The sequence below is a fragment of the Fulvia fulva genome, chromosome 8, assembly GCF_020509005.1.
Source record: "Fulvia fulva chromosome 8, complete sequence".
In the NCBI taxonomy this organism is placed as follows: domain Eukaryota; kingdom Fungi; phylum Ascomycota; class Dothideomycetes; order Mycosphaerellales; family Mycosphaerellaceae; genus Fulvia; species Fulvia fulva.
The window spans coordinates 3,364,337-3,383,085 of record NC_063019.1 but is presented as its reverse complement, the minus strand read 5'-3'; the positions used below and the strand labels follow the sequence as shown (position 1 = coordinate 3,383,085).

Below are 18,749 nucleotides of genomic sequence, written 5' to 3'. Positions count from 1 at the left end.
GCGCTTTGTTCAATTGTTCGGCGGACGTGATCGACAGGCTCATCTCCTCATCAGCCGAGACCGCGATTCTGCACGGCCAAAGCGCAACGACACTAGCAGCGCACCCTCCACCCATCACTCTCCCTTGCCTCTCACCGCCGACGCAGCTTCTGCGCTGCCCTCAGCCATTTACATTTCACCACTGCATCGCCATCTGCACCGCACACCCACCCACCCACACACTCGCCCATCCCTTTACGTCGCAGCACCTCGAATCGAAGCACCCTCCGAGTCGAAGCGCCGAAAGCATCGCCATCTGCCGACCGAACCCTGCCGAGTGTACGGTACTAGACTAGACATCGACCGACTTTACACCCCAAACATACATAGCCAGCTCCGCAATGGCTTCCAAAGTGAGCTGCCCTGCTATACGCAACCCATTGGCAGAGCGCCAAGCTAACATGGCGACCTCATCAGTTTCTGCGGGAATACAAGCTGGTCGTCGTAGGCGGCGGTGGTGTGGGAAAGAGTTGTTTGACCATACAACTCATCCAAAGCCATTTCGTCGACGAATACGACCCAACGATCGAAGGTACGTCGTCCATTGCTACTTCCAACACACGCTACACGGCAGGAAGCTCATATTACCAACCAATGGCAACTGACGCGCTCCATCACAGATTCATACCGCAAGCAGTGCGTGATCGACGACGAAGTCGCATTACTAGACGTCCTCGATACGGCCGGCCAGGAAGAGTACAGCGCAATGCGCGAGCAATACATGCGAACAGGCGAAGGTTTCCTCTTGGTCTACAGTATTACTTCAAGACAGAGTTTCGAGGAGATCATGACATTCCAGCAACAAATACTCAGAGTCAAGGACAAGGACTACTTCCCCATTATCGTTGTGGGGAACAAGTGCGATCTGGAGAGCGAGCGACAAGTGAGCACAGAAGGTGGGTCGAAACTCTACACACACGTTACGCGTGCGCGGGTGGTGAGGGTGTGCTATGGTCGCCACGTGGCTGGCACGCGCATTGTCAGACACGCTTCGTCTCGCATCACCTCACCCTCCGCCACGCACTGGGCGCATTGAGCACAAAGGCTAATGATACTTAACAGAGGGTCGGAATCTCGCGCGGCAATTTGGCTGCAAATTCATCGAGACGTCGGCCAAATCGCGCATTAACGTTGACAACGCTTTCTACGACATCGTACGCGAGATTCGGAAATACAACAAGGACATGTCGGGATACCCCGGTGGTGGAGGCAGCGGCAGTAAGCCAAAGGATGAGATGGGTTTCCAAGACCAGGAACAGGACGCTGGCTGCTGTGCAAAGTGCACGATAATGTAAAAAGAGCGCGCCACCAACGACATCAGTCTGCGCTTTTGAAACACCAATCATTCGCCGCGCGACTTTCATCGACACGGTGGGACGATCGGGAGGAGAGACTTGCATTGGGTATTTCGAGACGGTGCTTTCCTAGAGCGGAAACCGCAATGGACGGACGGATGGCGGCAAGAGATAACTCAAGATCAAGAGCGAAGTTGTTACGGCCAAAAGTACAAGGGAACGACAAAAGAAAAGAGGATATCTGCTACGACTGATACTGGTATCGCAAGATGATGGAAGGGAAAGGACGGGCGGAGGTGGAGGAACACTTTCACACGACAGTGGACAAGTTCTGCTACTGTTGGGTTTGCATTGGTACAGTTATGCCTTATGCATGCATCTGGTCACAAACAGGGTGCAGGTGCGGGTGCACAAGTTTTGTGTGTTGCGCCTTGAGGCAACGCGTTGTGTGCTGTGTGTGTAGTTTTGATATCCCAATTATTTTCTGAGACGTATTGTAGATATGGTGATTTCATGAACGTGAAGTGCTGAAGGAGATGTTTAGTTGTATATTGCTGAGGATCGATTGGTGAGTGACAGCTGGCTAACGAACATGCGTTTGGTCTGTCACACCTTCGGGACGATACAGCACCAGAACAAAACATCTCCTTGCGGAGTGGCATGTCATTCATACCCCCAACCAACCCTTTGCCTCTGCGCGCGCTGCTACTAAGCTCCACGCCAAAGTACACACCGACACTGTTGGACAATGGGCTCTACATACCTCACCGCATCCGGTCTCCTTTGCTAGTAGTAACTTATGAGGAGCCGTATGCTCCTGTACGTACATGGTACCTCTCTGATTCATCAGACACACATACCCACCCATTGTCTCTCCCCCAGTATCATCCGCTCGCCGAGATTGCCTCATTTACTCTCTTTGATCAGGTCTTAATCCTCCCCCTTCAAAATCTCCTCAATCCCCTCCAGATCCTCCGCATTATCAATCTCAATTATCCGTCCCGCCTCGGCGGTGTTCTTCATCAACTCTTTCGCTCCGGCGTAGAGCATGCGGTTCTCGGAGTTGCTGGTGGAGGGGAGGTAGTTGATCATTACGTAGGGGACTGAGAGCCTAGATTGCGCAAAGATGTCAGTGACTGCTTCCATTCCTTCTGCCTTGCGACAGGCTATGGGTTCTGGTAGCTGAGATGTGCCAGCCATTCTTACCTCCCAGATGGCATAGTCAAGGGATATGATAGCAGGATGTAGCGAGGCGTGTTATCGGGGAGCTCATCGGCGAGTTCTTGGATGTTGGTGTAGACTTGGTTGTCTTCGGGCTTGATTTCCATGTTCTTCTTGTCGATCAGGTCTTCTATACAACGTCAGAGTGGCTGCTGGCGGGGCCGAATGGTGAACCGCAACTCACATATGACTGCTTGAGGATCCTTTGCGCGAGAGGTTCCAAGACGGAACTTTCTTAGCTTCTCTTTTGTCTCGGTTGAGAAGGTGTAGAGGCGTGATTCGGATGACTGGAGAGGGTGAGTGGGAGTTGTGATGTGAGAGGGGGAGGGTATACCATTGTGAATGTTTCTCGAGGAGGGTGAATGGGACTGGACAATTGATCTGTACCTGCCGAATACAAGAGTGCGTATCCTTGCGTGGATGTCGAGGTGGGATGATGAGGCTGTACAGTATCCGGGTTCAAGATGTCTCGATGCTGAACCCCACCAAAGCCCGCCCCGATCGACGACATCAGTCTCGAAGATCCCTGTAGCTCCCTCCATCACGGCATCTCAGGCCATGCGATAACCCTCCACAGCACCACCTTCACCTCCAATGTTCTCACGCCTCAACCAACTCTCGAGACACCTATCTCGTCCCCTCCCCAACTACCTCCACTCCGGCGCCGCCTCATCACACACTCCCTCCATCCTGACATCATCAACACCACGATTCACCATGGCCGCCGCCGACAACAGCAAGAAGATGATCCACACCGCCGGATGCCTCATTATAGGAGATGAAGTTCTTGGTGGAAAGGTATGATCGAAGACCTCCCCAATACCACAGACATTCAGCAAACTGAAGAGCTAAGCAGTGGTACAACTTCTAGACCGTCGATAGGAACAGCGCCTGGTTCGCGAAATTCTGCTTCAATCTGGGCATCGCCCTCAAACGTGTTGAAGTTATTGCCGATGATGAGGGCGAGATCATTGAGGCTACGCGTCGCATGTCGAAGAACTACGATCTTGTTGTGACGTCTGGAGGCATTGGACCGACGCATGATGATATAACGTACCAGTCCATTGCTAAGGCATTTGATCTGCCATTAGTACTGCATGAGGTGGTAAGCGTTTGAAGGGTGTCAGGCATCGAGCAGTGGTTTAGACTATGGTAGACCGCGCGAGACATGCGCTGGACGATGCGCTTCACGTGCACCATAGTCAGACACTGCTACGTGGTTCTCGAGTATGGCTAACACCCATCTGTTTGTAGGCATATGAGAAGATGAAGAAGCTCAGCAGACCCGATCGCAACCCCAACTTCTCCTGGGACGTCGACAGTCCCGCAAAGAGAGCAAAGCTACGAATGATCCAACTCCCCTACAACAAAGACCTCCCCGACGACCAACAAGTCCTCTTCGTCGCCGACGACCTCTGGGTCCCCATCTCCGTCGTCAACACCAACATCCACATCCTGCCCGGCATCCCCCGTCTCTTCGAGAAAATGCTCACAGGCCTGAAACCCTCCTTACTCCCTCGTTTGGTCGATCCAGAAGGCAAGGGGGTGCACAGGATTCTATTCAGCACGCCGTTGGCGGAGAGTGAGGTGGCAGAGTATTTGACGGAGCTTGCGGCGAAGGTGGAGCCGAAGGGTGTCAAGGTTGGGAGTTATCCGAGGTGGGGAAAGAGTAGGAATACGGTGACGTTGGTGGGGAAGGATAGGGAGTTTATGGAGAGTTTGGTCGCGGAGGTGGCGGAGAATGTTAAGGGGAATAGGATTGAGGTTGAGGGGGAGGATGATACGGGTGGCAGTGATAAGGACTCGTAGAAAGGAGGAAGAGGTGGGACGGGGCGTTGAATGTATTGTGCAGTGGAGTGTACATACAACAAATGCTTCCCTGCTTGGAATTCATAGACGATTTCGAGGTTGAACAAATGCAGCTAGAGACTCTGTTTTTCATGTCCGATATGGTAAAGGAACAGGGCTTCAGAAAATCAAAGACGAAAAGTAAAGTTCTGCTAAAGTCTGGAACATGCAAAAAGCGACAACCACCAGGACTCGAATCGCCGCCAGCGCACTTTCACGCTTCCCACAAGTATCGTTGTGATTGCACTTGGTAGAGGGATTACTGAGCTGGCCAACGTCCATGGTGGAGTAGCGTCACACCATTGCGCCATTCGAGCACTGGCAGTTGTCGAGGGAAGAAAATTGCTACCGTTATATCAACCTTGTGTAGGGCTGGCATGTGATCACAACCATCCATTCTCGTAAAGTCGGCGAAAGGTCTTCAGAACCGCGGTAGTCGATGAGGAGCCACCTTACGTCCTGCGTGCTTCAGCGTGTGAGTTCAACACAGCTCTGATGGATGATTAGACTGTCACCATCGCATCAATACCGGAACTGAAGGGGAATGTTGACTTACACTGCACCACTAGGATACGCCAGCTTACATACAATCTACTCAACCATCTCAATCCTCGCCCTATCCCTACTCCCATCACTACCCACATGCGTCCCACAACACCCCCGATTCGCCGGCATAGCATCATAACTAACATGAAAGCTCTGCGTCTGCTCAATCCCAAACTTTCCCCTCCTTCGCAGATCCTCAGCCTCCTCCCTCCTCTTCCTCGCCTGATCCGCCACCGTCATGGAATCTTCCTCTTCCCTTTCCGACTCTGGCGTAATCCGAAACGAGTGCGTTTGCTGCAGCACATCAGGCCTCTCCAACTTTCGCCTCTGAGCTCGTGCCTCGGCGTCGGCAGGATCGTGGCGGACTGTCGTGACGGTCTGGCCGTCTTCGTTGGATAAAGCTAGCCAGAAGTCTGTGGAGCTCTCGCGTCGGCGGTAGGAGGAGGATGAGGGTGTTTCGGGGGCGTCGGTGTAGGTTGATGAGTTGCCGGATCTGAGGCGTGTCGCAAGTGCGGCGCGAGAGAGTCGTGATAGGGATGTGTGTTTGCTGGATGGTGGGCGACGGGCACGGACACTCGTGCGTTGGGATGATCTGCTTGATGATTCTGTTTGGATGCCCATGTTCGAAGTGGAATTTCTGTGGAGATCGAAGGTTTGTGTGCGAAAGTGACTCGACGGCTCCAGCCCAGGGGGTTCATTTTGGAGTGTTGCCTTTTCAATGCTGGGTTGGGTTCCAACTGGTCTGGTCGCCTTTTGAAGGGTTTGGCCCATGTCTCGCGATGGTTCCAAGTGATGGGTCTGCTCACTGGTGCTGGCGGTGGTGCTCGTATTCGTGCGAGCCATGCTGGCCGTGATGGTCCTCTTGGAGTCCTTTCTGGGGTATTCGCTGGGGTGCGGCCGCCTCCATCGATCGTTCGGCTAGCTGCTGTGGTGGATGCTCACTCGGCTGTTCGAATGGGGACTCCTCACATTTGCGTCGAGCGGTGACCTGTAGATTCCCGCCTCGATGACAGAAAAGAACGGCTTCGCGCAAGGGATTGTGGCAAGTATGATGCCGATATGCAGAGTGATTGATGACATGACGGTGGCATCGACGCGGTCGTAAGTGTAGTCGTTCCCATTTATAGCAATATAGATGTCCCTCAGTCGTGCAAAGGTTGGTGGAAGTACACTATATGGAAGGTCAGTGTCAAGTCTTGAGAAGAAGATCTTCGTCCACTCACAATAATCTGACCGCGAACGCGATCAGCACCTTGATCTTGGCCTTTCTGGGCATGCTCACGTTCCAAACCAGGAATATGGCCACTTTCAGGAGGCACAACTCAATCAGACCATTGACGATCGTACTTCCGAGCCAGACGCGCCAGGCACTCCAACACTGGTCCGTCTGATTAGTGCGCCACGGCGTCGGAAGCTTGCACCTAAAGGCCAAGACAGCGATGCAAGCTATCGCCTAGAGTACGGTCGCTGCTATGAGGCCGTGGGTGCACCTGATGACTTTCTTGTCCATGGTGATGCGTTGCATCAGAAGTGCCACCGAGATCATGGTGAAGGCAAGTGCCAGGATGTATATCAAGCTGTAGGCGTACATCAAAATGAGGCATTTATTGAAGTCCTGAGCTGTCACGGTCTCGAGTGGCCATCCTAAGCTATAGTGTGCTGCTCCTAGAACCAATGCGGAATGTACAAGTCCCAGGAATGTCGCGGCGCCACAAGCCGCATCGTCCCAGCCAAACGGTCCGTTGACACGCTGACGGAGGAAGACGCGTACCAGGAATACCAGAGTTGTCCACAGGATAGCTATCAGGGCGGTGATGGCGATATAAGTCGAGCCTCCGGGAAGGTAGAAGATGTCAGGCATCGGGACAGACCGGCGGCATGGCCAGCGGTGTCGATGGGGCTAGGAATACGCCGCTGACCAGGGACGCTCCTGGTGAAGTCGTGTCATTGCAGGTACATGTCGCCAGTGTAGAAGATTCGAGTTGTTGAGGTCTTGCTGAAGTCGGCAAGTTGATGGTCGTTCGTGCCGAGCGGGTCCGTCTCAGGCAGCCGCGTGCTTGCCACGTGAGGATAAGGGCAGGAGCAGGAGCTACTCCCAGCAGTTGCGATCACCGACGACAACAAATACATGTAACATACATGTGTATTCCATCTTCGACGCTTCCACCACCACTACACACATCAACTTCCCCTATCCTTACCTGCAATGCCGTCGACAACTCCGGATCTCATCCCTCACTTTGGCCACGCAGATCCGGAGAAGCAATTGGAGTACAACCTACCTTCGACACCCTTCGTCGACGAAACAGCGCGCACTTCCGACTACGAATTCCAGCTCTCCAAGCGCCGCCAAACATTCGGCGGAGGATCGAGGGACAATATCAACTCTTCGAGGGCACCGACGGGAAGAAAGCAGGAAATCCAACATGACTTCCGCTACCTCAGCACAATCGGTTTCACGACGCTCGTCATGGGCACCTAGGAAGTGTTCCTGACTCTGAACACAGCAGCACTGCAGAACGGTGGTCTTCCTGGCCTGTTCTGGTCCATGATCATATGCTACATCGGCCAGCTTTTCATCATTCTATCTCTTGCTGAGATGTCCTCGATGGTGCCCGCCGCCGGCGGTCAATACAACTGGGTCCACGCCTTCGCTCCACGCCGGTACAAAGAGATCTTGTCCTACTGCGCTGGATGGCTGTGCTCGATCGGCTGGCAGGCGAGATTCAGTGCGCTCTGCTATGTCATCGCCGGACTGATCTTGGCCATGGCGGAGCTCAACCACGACGACTTCCATGGCACATTCTGGCAGCGCGGACTCTTAACTATAGCCACGGCCATCTTTGTATCCGCATTCAACGCCTTCGCCGCAGGCCACATCTCAATTGCTGAAGGGTTCTTCGCCCTGTGTCACGTCTTTGCGCTGGTTCCGATTGTGGTCTCGCTCTGGATCTTGGTGCCGAAGAAGAGCGCTCGGGCCGTCTTTCTCAATTTCCAGGACCACAAAGGCGACTGGCCAAATGTCGGGCTATCAACACTGGTCGGACAATCCAGTGCAATGTTCGTTGTCCTTGGATCGGACGCGGTGACATACATTGCTGAGGAGATCGATAACCCAGAATTGCTTGTGCCGCAGACGATGCTTCGAAGCTTTTTGATCAATGTTCCCATTACATTGATCATGCTGGTCACTTATGTTTTCAACGTTGGCGACGTGGAGGAGATCCTGCGCGGGACAGTACCGCCTTTCGTCTCGGTCTTGAGCAATGCTTTCAAGAACGTGGCGGCCACAACTGGCTTCTCGGTCGTCATCCTTTGCCTGCTGATCATGGTGGCAACCTCCACAATGGTTTCGACGTCGCGACAGCTTTACGCTTTCGGGTATGTCTTCAGATCATAGTCCTGTACTGGGCACTGCTGACATCTTCACAGCCGGGATAAAGGACTCTTCTACTCCAGCATGCTTTCTCGTGTCCATCAGAAGCTCAAAGTCCCACTCAATGCTATCCTCTCCACGACATTCTTCACAACAGTGATCACGGTCCTAACGCTCTTCAGCCAGACTGCTTTGCGCACCATGGTCAGCCTGTGTATTGTGTGTCTCATGGCCACCTACATGACCTCACTCATATGCCTGATCATGCAGCGCTTGAACCATGTCCAGCTACCGGCTGCGAAGTGGTCACTAGGCCGTGCTGGACTGACAATCAATATTATTGCCCTGGTGTATGCGGCATGGGCGGTCTTCTGGAGTTTCTGGCCAAGCTTCTACCATGTGACTGGAGCAAATTTCGTTTGGGCGATCTTGCTGTTTGTCTTCGTCTTGGCGCTGGCTTTGGTCACTTTCTTCGCGGGCAGAAGGCGACAATCGCAAGAACGGGCAAGGCGTGTGAGTGCAGGCTTCCGTCTGAGAGTATAGATGCCGCGATAGCTGAGCGGTCAAGATCTGCATCATACCCGCTGTGCTACTTCGCGGTGCTCAGAAGAGCTTAACCCCTTTTGAATTGTCTCTTCATTTGTGCATCCTCGCAAGCTCTTGGCACATTGGACTGCTGTCTCTCAACCTAGGCCCGTAGCGAATGAACACGAAAGGTATGAGACACATAGCCAGACTGAAGAAGCCAAGCAAGCTGCAAGCCCAAGGTACACCCAATGTGTCGTACATGGACTTTGTGGCAAAAGGTAACACCACGCCGAATGTACTCCGAGCGATACTGGTGGCACCCAGGGCACTTGCAGAATAGATTTTGTAAGAGTCCACGAGATAGTTTGCGAGAGCCACGAAGATGAGCACGAAGCCTGATCCCAGCGGAATCCCACCAAGTATCGGCACAACCCAGTGCACGCTTGATCTCGCGCTCCAGCCTATCCAGAACATACTAATCGTGAAGAGCGGACCTCCTATGATGGCGAGGGGAAGTCTTTGATACTCCTCCCTGGATGACCAGGGTTTGTTGCTGGCTTTAGCTTTTCGTAGAATGTGATCCCACCAGAAGCAGAGTGGTAACGACAGCAAGCATCCAACTGATATGCCGAGAAATGCAAGACCCGTCTGACCAGGCGAGAAGCCGTAGATAGGCGGGAAGATCTGTGCGAAAGCTTGGAAGAACATGAAATTGATGGCGTAGATGATGGAGAGCCAGAGGCAACAGGCGGTGACGATGGGTTCTGTGAGTAGCATGCGTAAGGGTCGTCCGAGGGTTGTTATGATGAGTTGCTTGAGGCCTGTCTCTTTGAGTTCCAGAGGGGCATAGATCTCCTTGCCTGGGTTCTGCTTTCGCAGCTTCTTCGCTTTCGTCATTAGGATTGCAGGTCCGAATGTTTCGGGTAAGAATAGTAGGGGCACGATGGTGATGCCAGCTAGAATCAGGGCGAAGCAGAACGGCCGTTCCCATCCGTACCCCGACAGGTAACCCGCAGCAATAGGCGCCGTATTCGGTCCAAACGCTGCAACGGCCATGAACCACGCCACGCTTCTTCCTCTCCAGAGCGGACTTCCAAGCACATCTGAGAACAATCCACCCGTCACACTGATCGGCGTCGATCCAAATATGCCCGTCATCAATCGGAATACGTTGAACGCTGCCCAATTCGGCGAAAGGGCCGTTGCCATCATGAAGATAGCATAGCAGATGAAGGTACCGACAACAATGTATCGACGGCCATAGTTCTCGCTGAGTGGGGCGAAGAGGAAGGGACCCAGGACGTATCCGATGAGATAGACGGAGTTGGGGAGGACGAGTTGTTCTTCGATTGTGATGTGGAAGTGTTGCTGCAGTTGTTGCCGGCCGCCGCTGGGGAGGGAGCTGGCGAAGGTGGTATTGAGGACCACGAAGGAGCCTAGGGCTATGATGCTGAGCTTTTTGGACTGGGGTTGGGGTCAGTTTGTGAGATTGATTTGGATTGCGTGAGGAGTTTGACTGACGTTGCTCCAGTTGTAGGGATTGTATTTATCGCCCTCTTCGAAGGCGATGATATCATAGTTGGGCGTCTCCTGCGATGGGTCTTGATGGGATGGTGATGTGACATGGCGATCTGCTAGGGAGATGCTGTCTTTGCTGGCCTCTTCGGCAGCATCAGACATTGCAAGTTGACTTCAACATGAGCATGGCACCTATCCTGGGACGACTTGACGAAGTGTCAGTGGTGTAGTAGCATCCCGAGGTACTCCTCGCCACGAGGTACATCCTTAGTGAAAGCTTAACATCGTTTTCCGTGCCGCTCTGCCGCAGATGGTTTGTGGGAGGCGACCACACTTCTTCCTGGAAGCAGACATCAACAGTGCCATCGAGATAGCTTCTTTTCATCATCTCATGATGTCGATCCATTTGATCCCTGGGGAGATGGCCAAAGAGCATAGTGCTGAGGTCGCAGTGCTCTATTGAGCACATACGCCGCATCCCACATCATCTGTCGGCCTTTGGACAAGACACCATGGAGGTCCAGCAGAAGATGCGTACTGCCCTCATAGATCTTCACATCAGCTTGGATATTGGTCTGTCGGAGCTGATGGGCATAGCTCAGCGCCTCAGTCGCGAATAGATCATACTCCGCCACTGCGATCCAGGTCGCAGGATTCTTTGCCAGTAGCTTCTTCGGCGCCAGATTGGGTGAAGTCTGCCAGTCCTCTCGTGCAGATTCTCTGCCAACGCCTCGAGGAAGGTACATGCTTCGTTGCCAGAGAGCTCGAGATGGAGTTGACCATGGAGAGTGGATGTTGATCCAGCCGTTGCCTGGAATGGCTTGATCATCGATGATGGGCAATATGAGAAGCTGAAATCGAGGTTTGAAAGATGGATACAGACAAGCCGCTTCCATGATCAGGATCGCTGCCAGATTGCCTCCTGCACCATGGCCGCCGATGGCGATACGGTCGATGTCGATGTTGAAGGCTGCGGGTTTAGTGGCTTCCTTGATCAGCCACGTCAGAGCTTCGACTGCATCTTCTGCTGCCGCTGGGTACGGGTGTTCTGGAGCTAGACGATATGCGACTGTAACCACCACGCACTGTGCAGTCTGGCAGACGTATGCACAGAAGTCATTCTCGCTGTCCAGCCCACCAGCTATCCACCCGCCGCCGTGAAACCACAGCAGCGCTGGATGTCTCACCTCTACTGTTTGAGGAACGGGAACGAAGACTCGGAGCTGACAATGCGGCAGGTGGATGTCTCGGACACTTCCCACGCTGACCGGTATCGATCCATGGATGGCGAAGGAAGGAACTCTTCGGGCCGAACCATCCCAAAGTTTCGTTTCATCCGGCCGGACAAATTGCAGATATCGCTCGTGATATGCTACATATTCTGGGTCGAGTAGTTGGCGAAGTCCTAGGTGGATGGGCTGCCAGGCGACGGGAGCTGACATTCCAGTGCGGGTCTGTTCCCATCAAGAACATCGCTCTCGGAGGACAAACGACTTGTTCACCAAGTGCTGGGGTGCTGGTCACGGCCAGGGTGCTACTTCTATTTCGGGGGCGACTTCCGGGCTCACCCTCGACGACAGACATGTCGGCTGTTCAGGTCTTGTCCAGCACGAGAGGCAAGTCATGTCGAGGCTGTCAAGAAGACGAAGAACGCTGTCATGCTGCGATAGATGAGGCGTCCGCCTGTGATGGTATCTTTTCTTGCAAGTCACGGTCGTTGCTCATGCTTTCTGCTCCAGCCTCTGTGATGCTCTGCCGCAACAGCCTCTTCGCTCTCCGAATGCACATATCTCACTCGTAGAAGCTCAGTACACAGTCTCTTACCTCGACATGATCCAGTGCAGTGTGCCGCATAATGAGAATATGGTACCCAGAGTTCGTTAATGTTGATTGATAGTTGATGAATCTGCCTGTGTCAGCCGGCAGATCGTCTCTTTGGCACGTTTGGTATACATTTCTTCCTTCCGAAGGTGAAACATCGAAGCCATCCGCTGCGCAAGACTCAGACCCTGCTCAGTGCCGCTTCTGGTAAGCTCGAAAATGGGGTCTGTTGCAGGGACATTACACGTCAACAACGCGATTTCTCTGACACGAACTTCATCCAGCATGGCATAACAGCCTAGATTTATTCAACACGCGACATGTTCATCATCGCCCCCAAGAAAAAAGTCATCAGACCAGCAACCACGGCGCCACCACGTCAAGAACCGCAGGCGGTCACGCCGCCCGCGCCCGAAAATGGCGACGAAAGAGGACCGACCCGAGCAGCAGGTAACACTCGACCACGTCCATACATATATGCCACGTGAACTTGACTGATATGGAGCGTCTATAGCTGCGTGCGACTCTTGCCGCTCGAAGAAGATAAAGGTAGTTTCCTTCGCGCGATTATGCGCCGTGCATTGGACTGACACCCTTTGCGCACAGTGCAACGGCCAGCGACCATGCGCCAAATGCCAGCAAAAGGGTGTTATCTGCGCTTACTCGAGACCTGTTCAGCGGGAAACACAAGTTTCTGCCAGTCAAGTCGCTGTCTTGCGCAGTCAGCAAAGGCGACTTTGTACCGCTGTCCAAAGGATGGCCTCCACGATCGCGCGCTATGAGGAAGGCGTAGAGCGGAGTCCAGACTCTTTCGAGATCTCACAGCTTCTGGAAAAGTTTGCACCCGAATCTTTTGACGAGGGACTGTCTGGGTCATCCAAGAGGCCTGCTGAGTATCAATTGACCCCAGATCCATCAACTACTCGAATGCCTCGCCTGGATAACGCGGCGCCCAACAACAATATGCTGGGATCTCCAGCATATGGCCGAACGAATCCTACGGAAATGCCCTTCGAGCTTCAGCCTGCGCCTGGCTGGTCAGGATCTCCTGAACAGTGGAACGAGCAGTACCAAACCATGATGCAATTCCTGCAGACCTATAGTGCATCGTCCGGCGGAAACTCTGTACCTTCCATGGGCGCCTCAGGTATTCGATCAGACTCAGGCAACTCGACTCAGCAGCTCATGCAGCTTGTCGACTGGAATAGCAGTCTTCAGAACCTGAGAGCTTCTGCCAACCCGCCGCCTCCGTCGGATCCCGCGCAATTTCTCGATCCCGCTCTGGGTGGCAGCACGAACGATGGAGCATCTCATTCAAACATAGATCCAGCATTAGGGAACGGTGCCTCCTAGCCGGAGACGACATCGCCACCACCTATCAATGTACGGCCATCCGCGCGGCGGCGCAATAGCCACGACCAGCAACGTTGCTGCATTTCCTGATCGCTTCAGCAGAGCAACCATAACCTGCTTTGATCATTGGGCCAGATCCCGAAGCCAAACTATCCTCGGGGCGGAAACGACACGGCACGACCGCACGGAGGGCTTGAACTGAGCTTCAGCTGTTCGGGCTATGGTCTGATCAAGAATCACCATCCAGAAGCCTGAACTTCAGTGTAGCCGCAATGCTCCCTGTCTTGGGCCAGCATCTCATATCCGTAGCATGGCGTTGGTGTCTGGCTTCAGGACATCGGACACGCCCGAGCATAGCGCCAGTTCCGCCCACTGGCTCGAGACGTAACTCGCCTGACCTATTTGTGGGAAACCACGCCACGCCGGCCTCCAGAAGCTGCCATCATACCCTAACCCCGGCCCCGTCTTGCAATCGAATGACAAATCCAACTACTGACGTGGTTCTGCCGCGACGCCATCTCCAGCATAAGCGACATCGACAATTAGCTCTATTCCGGGACTGATACTACACATAGCGACAGTATTCACCTGTAGACACAGATCTCTTCGTCCACTTTGCACCGTCCACCCTACGTCCCCCTGCCTACGAACTGGTCAGCTCCCGCGATACTAACAGATTCAACAACACTCAGAGTGGATCCTCGTTGAGCTGTCTCCGTCGTCCCTCCAGTCCAGACACCTGAGCCGCTTAAGCACTTTGTCCCTTCTCGAGACTGCGATACTAGCGCTGCCGAACCGCCCGATCAGAACTTCGGCACGAACCGGCATGATCGGCAACAAGGATAACGGCAAGGCGCCGACGAGTCAATTCGCCGGAGATGTCTCCTTCCGCCAGCAAGCCGCCCAGAATAAAGTAGTGCTCGCCACGACTCCAGCACGTCATGGCGTCGAGTGTATTGGTGAAGAACGCGTAACAGCACAAGATGTATGATATGGTCAGTATGTGCTCGTCTCCCGCTCTGCCATTGTGCATTCACATTCGGGACGTTTTGCTTTGCCACAATGCAGTTCAATTCAACTATTGCAACAGATCGGATGCATGTTTTGGTGGAGAGCAAGTTGAGGAATGAGATTGCGCGCAAGGATCGCGATTTACGGAGAATGCTTGGCCATTTTGATATGCTGGAGCGGGTCAACAGTCAGAAACACATGCACTTGGCTGTACACTCGAATCATGACAGCGGAAACAGACTACCACAGTCTGCACACTTTGAAACAAGCAGCCTTCACGTCGAAGATGCTGCGCTCATTGAGCACGAAGAACGCCCACGCCATGAGGAGTGGCCGAAGTACGACAAGGACATGGTCGTGATCGAAAGTGTCGAGGTCGACGGCGACGAGGACTTGGCTACTTCAGACGATGGCAGCAATTCAGACGAGGACGAGTTGCCTGACTACGACGATGTGTCTGGAAGCGACTTGGTGCGCATACAAGACGAAAATCATCACTCGCCACCGTCGTTGGTTGAGGATGCGCTCAATGATCTGAACAAGTTGGCACTGCAACCAAGCTTTGAAGAAAATACCTATGAAGTGTCGGAAGATGATTGAAAGGCATCAACATTGGATGGCATCGCATATTCTGGAACTCGGGTCTTGTCACTGGGCTTTTCTGATTGGCTGCTGACTACACTGGTATGTCTGGCTTTCACATGGCCAGAGGCTGTCACCAGCAAGACATGATTGGCTCTACGCTCGAGCACCAGCGACTTCCATTGACATTCTGGGCTGTTGCCGATGGTATATGACCGCTCACGAGCACTACCCAACAGATGATGCAGAATGCCCACATCACCTCGACCTCACAATGAACAAGCCAACTCCCGCAGCAGCGATCCTCACCTCGCAACAGCTCCAAGACCCAGAGAAGCAAAGCAACACCGACATCCCTCCTCCCAAAACCTCAATCTACGCAGGACTCGGCTGGCTCGACAGATTCCTCGTCATCTGGATCCTCCTCGCCATCATCATCGGTATTCTACTCGGCAACCTTGTTGAAGATGTCGGTCCCGCTCTGCAAAGAGGAAAGTTCGTCGACGTCTCGATTCCCATCGTTGTGGGCCTGCTGGTCATGATGTATCCCATTCTATGCAAAGTCAAGTACGAAACGCTCCACAAAGTCTTCGCACATCGACAGATTTGGATCCGGCTAGGCTTCAGCATTGTTGTGAACTGGATCGTCGCGCCATTGGTTATGCTTGGACTGGCGTGGGCGTTCCTGCCTGACGAGCCGGGGCTTAGGAATGGGCTTATCTTTGTTGGGTTGGCGCGGTGTATCGCTATGGTAAGATCTCTCCCCTGTTCCAAATTTCATCCACAACCTCGCTAACAGCGTTTCACCAGGTCCTCATCTGGACCAACCTCGCCGGCGGCGACGAAGACTACTGCGCCATCCTCGTAGCCGTCAACTCAATCCTCCAAATGGTCCTCTACGCCCCCCTCGCCATCCTCTTCGTCAAAATCATCGGCCACGGCGGCGGCAACTCAGTCTCCTACTCCATCGTCGCCCGCAGCGTCGGAGTCTTCCTAGGCGTCCCCCTCGCCGCAGCAATCCTCACGCGCTTCACCCTCCGCGCCGTAAACGCCAAATGGTACGACACCACCTTCCTCAAATACCTCGCCCCCTGGTCCCTGATCGGCCTCCTCTACACCATCCTCGTCCTCTTCGCGTCGCAGGGGAAGCAAGTTGTGCATCAAACTGTATCGGTGGTGAGAGTAGCGGCGCCGCTGGTGTGTTATTTTGCGGTGATTTTCTTTGCGACGCTGTGCGTGTGTAGGAGGATGGGGTTTGGGTATAGGTTGTCGGCGACGCAGAGTTTCACGGCTGCGAGCAATAATGTTGAGCTGGCGATTGCGGTGGCGGTGGCGACGTTTGGGGCGGATAGTGATGAGGCGTTGGCGAGTATGGTGGGGCCGTTGGTTGAGGTGCCCGTGTTGGTTGGGTTGGTTTATGTAATCAAGTGGATTGGGAGAAGGTGGTGTTGGGATGATTGATATCTCTTGGCAGATATACAGCAGCTTCGACATAATCACAGCGAGTCTACCCCAATGCCCTCTCTCTGTCATCGAAAATGACTATATGCTAAAGCTATGTCGTTCTTGCGCAGTGGTCGACGATCTATGGCTACTTGCAGATCATCAAATGTCTGCAAGTAAGCATATAAGGAGGGTATACTATGGAAAGGGAGGCACAGCACTCCATGAACCCTGAAGTCTATCAATGAAAGCACGAACGTCCCGCCCACAACCCGACCACGGCGATGCACCCTGCCAACAACTTTCACATCCCTCCCACCAAACGCAAAACAGGAGAGGGCCTGTTCGCCCTCCCCTGTTGATTTCAGTGTAGGGACTGTGGCTGTGGCCAGGTCCCTTTGTTGTTGTGGAAGGAAAGGAAGAGGGTTGGTACTGGAAGAGAGCCTTTTGTGCATGGCTGTCGGCTCTCGCGTCTCGTGTCTCGCGTCTCGCGACTCGGAAGGCCACGTTGCGAACAAAGAGACTCGGTATGCCGTATGCTGCCGAGTAGGGTCGAGCATGTGTATGTTCGGCTGTATTATGCGGAGGGATGTGACCCTTGTTGGTATTAGGGGTGAAGGGTTGGCATGTGAGAGGTTTGACAGACTCTTAAGACTTTGCAGTAGGCTTTAGTAGTCGGAGAATGGAACAAGGTCGACCGTCTCTTCATTGTGATGCTTATCCTTTCGGAGAGAAAGAGAGCCGTGGAGGTAAACCCTGTAGTCACTCAACGCGAGACAAGCCTATTGAGCGCTGCGACCGCGCTACAGCACCATAGCTAGCGTATCGCCGGACGGTAATGAGCGCCTCGCAGCAGTACTCGTCCAGGCTCTGAAAGATAATCCTCATTAACCAAGACATCGCGGCCCTGATTGGGCCCTTTCTCCAACGCTGTATCTCCTCTCCGCTCCTGCCTATGCCTGTACATACCCACTGAACGCCACACTGAAGGCTCGAATGTCACATGAAACAATTCTTCGTACCGCTAATCATACACGCTTGACCAATATGTTGCCTCTCCACCTTGACCTCAACCTCTACCCCTGCCTCCCCTAATCCCACGTCTACTGAGATCCACGTCTGCCATACCACGGCCTGAGCCACGACTGCCTGAGCCGCGATTGCCCGAGCCTTGACCGCCTGAGCCTTGATCACCTTCGCCACGACTACCTCTGCCTCTGCTATCTCCCTCTCTACCACCTCTGCCTCGATCATCGTCGCGCGACCGAGTTGAAGCATTGCCGCCGCCCCCTCCTCTGCTTGAGAACTTGCTCTCATCGTTTTGGCTCCAGCTACGCTCGTCACCTCGGCGTGAGGTGTTTGCCGCTGGGTTGGGTGCTCCAAACCCTTTCGAAGCACTTGCAGACCTGGAAGTACCACTCTCCTTCTGATCCGGGTACTTGTTGTAGTACCGTGCGCAAGCTGCACCCATCTTAGAGATGAACTGGTCGGCGAGTGGTCGGTACTTAGCTGGAAGGATTGTTTTAGAGACTTTGAGGTAGGTCTCGCGGAATGCCACTGAAAGGTCCTCCTGGTAGGCACGGCCGCTGCCGGGTCTTGGAATGTAGTTGTTGCGCTCTAGGGCCGAAACAGCTAAGTCCAGACCAGCTGCGTCCATAGAAATGGATTTGCACTGGTCGAAGTCCATAGCCCATAGAGACATGACGCGCTTTTCGAAGTTGACTATTGACGGTCCGTAGACCGCGTTGTACGTGCTAGTCTCTGGTTTCAGCTCCTTGAGTTCGCTGGAAGTCATACGAGCTCTCTCGAGAGTGGTCGGCGACGAGCCCAGGACAAACTCGATGTCGTTGCAGTCAATCTGTGCCTCCCAGTGGAGGACTGCCATAGCTGAGCCAATTGCCTCTGCATACTCTTTGCCAGGCAATTGCATCTCCTGGAATCTGGTGATGTCCATGGGGAAGTTTCGCAAGCCTGTGAAGCTTGCACCTGTGACACAAGTTAGAGCGGTGAAATACTCTCATGTCCCTCATTGTGTCGGGAAATACCGCTGTATCACTTTATCATAAAAGCGTACTGCTATGTCCCTTTATTGTGTTAAGAAAGTACTGCTACAACCCTTATTGTGTTGAAAAATACTGCTATAACCCCGGCATATTTCTCAACTCGCT

At 53.5% G+C, this 18,749-nt stretch overlaps 11 protein-coding genes across 11 annotated transcripts; 6 read left to right on the top strand and 5 right to left on the bottom strand.

Moving 5' to 3' along the window:
• Positions 1-380: 380 nt before the first annotated feature.
• On the top strand, positions 381-1,334 carry CLAFUR5_11494 (Ras-like protein; the record flags this gene model as incomplete). Its single annotated transcript, XM_047910642.1, has 4 exons — positions 381-392; positions 457-571; positions 660-935; positions 1,102-1,334. The coding sequence occupies 4 exons, from the start codon at positions 381-383 to the stop codon at positions 1,332-1,334; spliced, it is 636 nt and encodes a 211-aa protein (XP_047765228.1).
• Positions 1,335-2,264: 930 nt separating this feature from the next.
• On the bottom strand, positions 2,265-2,662 carry CLAFUR5_11493 (Actin-depolymerizing factor gmf1; the record flags this gene model as incomplete). Its single annotated transcript, XM_047910641.1, has 2 exons — positions 2,265-2,445; positions 2,541-2,662. The coding sequence occupies 2 exons, from the start codon at positions 2,660-2,662 to the stop codon at positions 2,265-2,267; spliced, it is 303 nt and encodes a 100-aa protein (XP_047765229.1).
• A 487-nt stretch (positions 2,663-3,149) lies between these two features.
• CLAFUR5_11492 (uncharacterized protein) lies at positions 3,150-4,364 on the top strand (the record flags this gene model as incomplete). The annotated part of the gene is made up of 3 exons (XM_047910640.1): positions 3,150-3,353; positions 3,427-3,660; positions 3,810-4,364. The coding sequence occupies 3 exons, from the start codon at positions 3,150-3,152 to the stop codon at positions 4,362-4,364; spliced, it is 993 nt and encodes a 330-aa protein (XP_047765230.1).
• Positions 4,365-4,994: 630 nt separating this feature from the next.
• CLAFUR5_11491 (uncharacterized protein) lies at positions 4,995-6,225 on the bottom strand (the record flags this gene model as incomplete). Its single annotated transcript, XM_047910639.1, has 3 exons — positions 4,995-5,867; positions 5,919-6,120; positions 6,173-6,225. The coding sequence occupies 3 exons, from the start codon at positions 6,223-6,225 to the stop codon at positions 4,995-4,997; spliced, it is 1,128 nt and encodes a 375-aa protein (XP_047765231.1).
• A 177-nt stretch (positions 6,226-6,402) lies between these two features.
• CLAFUR5_11490 (uncharacterized protein) lies at positions 6,403-6,810 on the bottom strand (the record flags this gene model as incomplete). Its single annotated transcript, XM_047910638.1, has 1 exon — positions 6,403-6,810. One exon carries the CDS (start codon positions 6,808-6,810, stop codon positions 6,403-6,405), a length of 408 nt encoding a protein of 135 aa, XP_047765232.1.
• A 345-nt stretch (positions 6,811-7,155) lies between these two features.
• Positions 7,156-8,868, top strand: CLAFUR5_11489 (uncharacterized protein; the record flags this gene model as incomplete). The annotated part of the gene is made up of 3 exons (XM_047910637.1): positions 7,156-7,402; positions 7,457-8,330; positions 8,382-8,868. The coding sequence occupies 3 exons, from the start codon at positions 7,156-7,158 to the stop codon at positions 8,866-8,868; spliced, it is 1,608 nt and encodes a 535-aa protein (XP_047765708.1).
• Positions 8,869-8,961: 93 nt separating this feature from the next.
• Positions 8,962-11,813, bottom strand: CLAFUR5_11488 (Major facilitator superfamily multidrug transporter mdrA; the record flags this gene model as incomplete). Its single annotated transcript, XM_047910636.1, has 4 exons — positions 8,962-10,317; positions 10,375-10,514; positions 10,564-10,577; positions 10,843-11,813. The coding sequence occupies 4 exons, from the start codon at positions 11,811-11,813 to the stop codon at positions 8,962-8,964; spliced, it is 2,481 nt and encodes an 826-aa protein (XP_047765707.1).
• Positions 11,814-12,512: 699 nt separating this feature from the next.
• CLAFUR5_11487 (uncharacterized protein) lies at positions 12,513-13,545 on the top strand (the record flags this gene model as incomplete). Its single annotated transcript, XM_047910635.1, has 3 exons — positions 12,513-12,642; positions 12,707-12,741; positions 12,799-13,545. 3 exons carry the CDS (start codon positions 12,513-12,515, stop codon positions 13,543-13,545), a joined length of 912 nt encoding a protein of 303 aa, XP_047765706.1.
• Positions 13,546-14,607: 1,062 nt separating this feature from the next.
• On the top strand, positions 14,608-15,156 carry CLAFUR5_11486 (uncharacterized protein; the record flags this gene model as incomplete). The annotated part of the gene is made up of 1 exon (XM_047910634.1): positions 14,608-15,156. The coding sequence occupies one exon, from the start codon at positions 14,608-14,610 to the stop codon at positions 15,154-15,156; it is 549 nt and encodes a 182-aa protein (XP_047765705.1).
• A 193-nt stretch (positions 15,157-15,349) lies between these two features.
• Positions 15,350-16,599, top strand: CLAFUR5_11485 (Arsenical-resistance protein Acr3; the record flags this gene model as incomplete). The annotated part of the gene is made up of 2 exons (XM_047910633.1): positions 15,350-15,889; positions 15,949-16,599. The coding sequence occupies 2 exons, from the start codon at positions 15,350-15,352 to the stop codon at positions 16,597-16,599; spliced, it is 1,191 nt and encodes a 396-aa protein (XP_047765704.1).
• A 1,051-nt stretch (positions 16,600-17,650) lies between these two features.
• Positions 17,651-18,535, bottom strand: CLAFUR5_11484 (uncharacterized protein; the record flags this gene model as incomplete). The annotated part of the gene is made up of 1 exon (XM_047910632.1): positions 17,651-18,535. One exon carries the CDS (start codon positions 18,533-18,535, stop codon positions 17,651-17,653), a length of 885 nt encoding a protein of 294 aa, XP_047765703.1.
• Between the last annotated feature and the right edge of the window lie 214 nt (positions 18,536-18,749).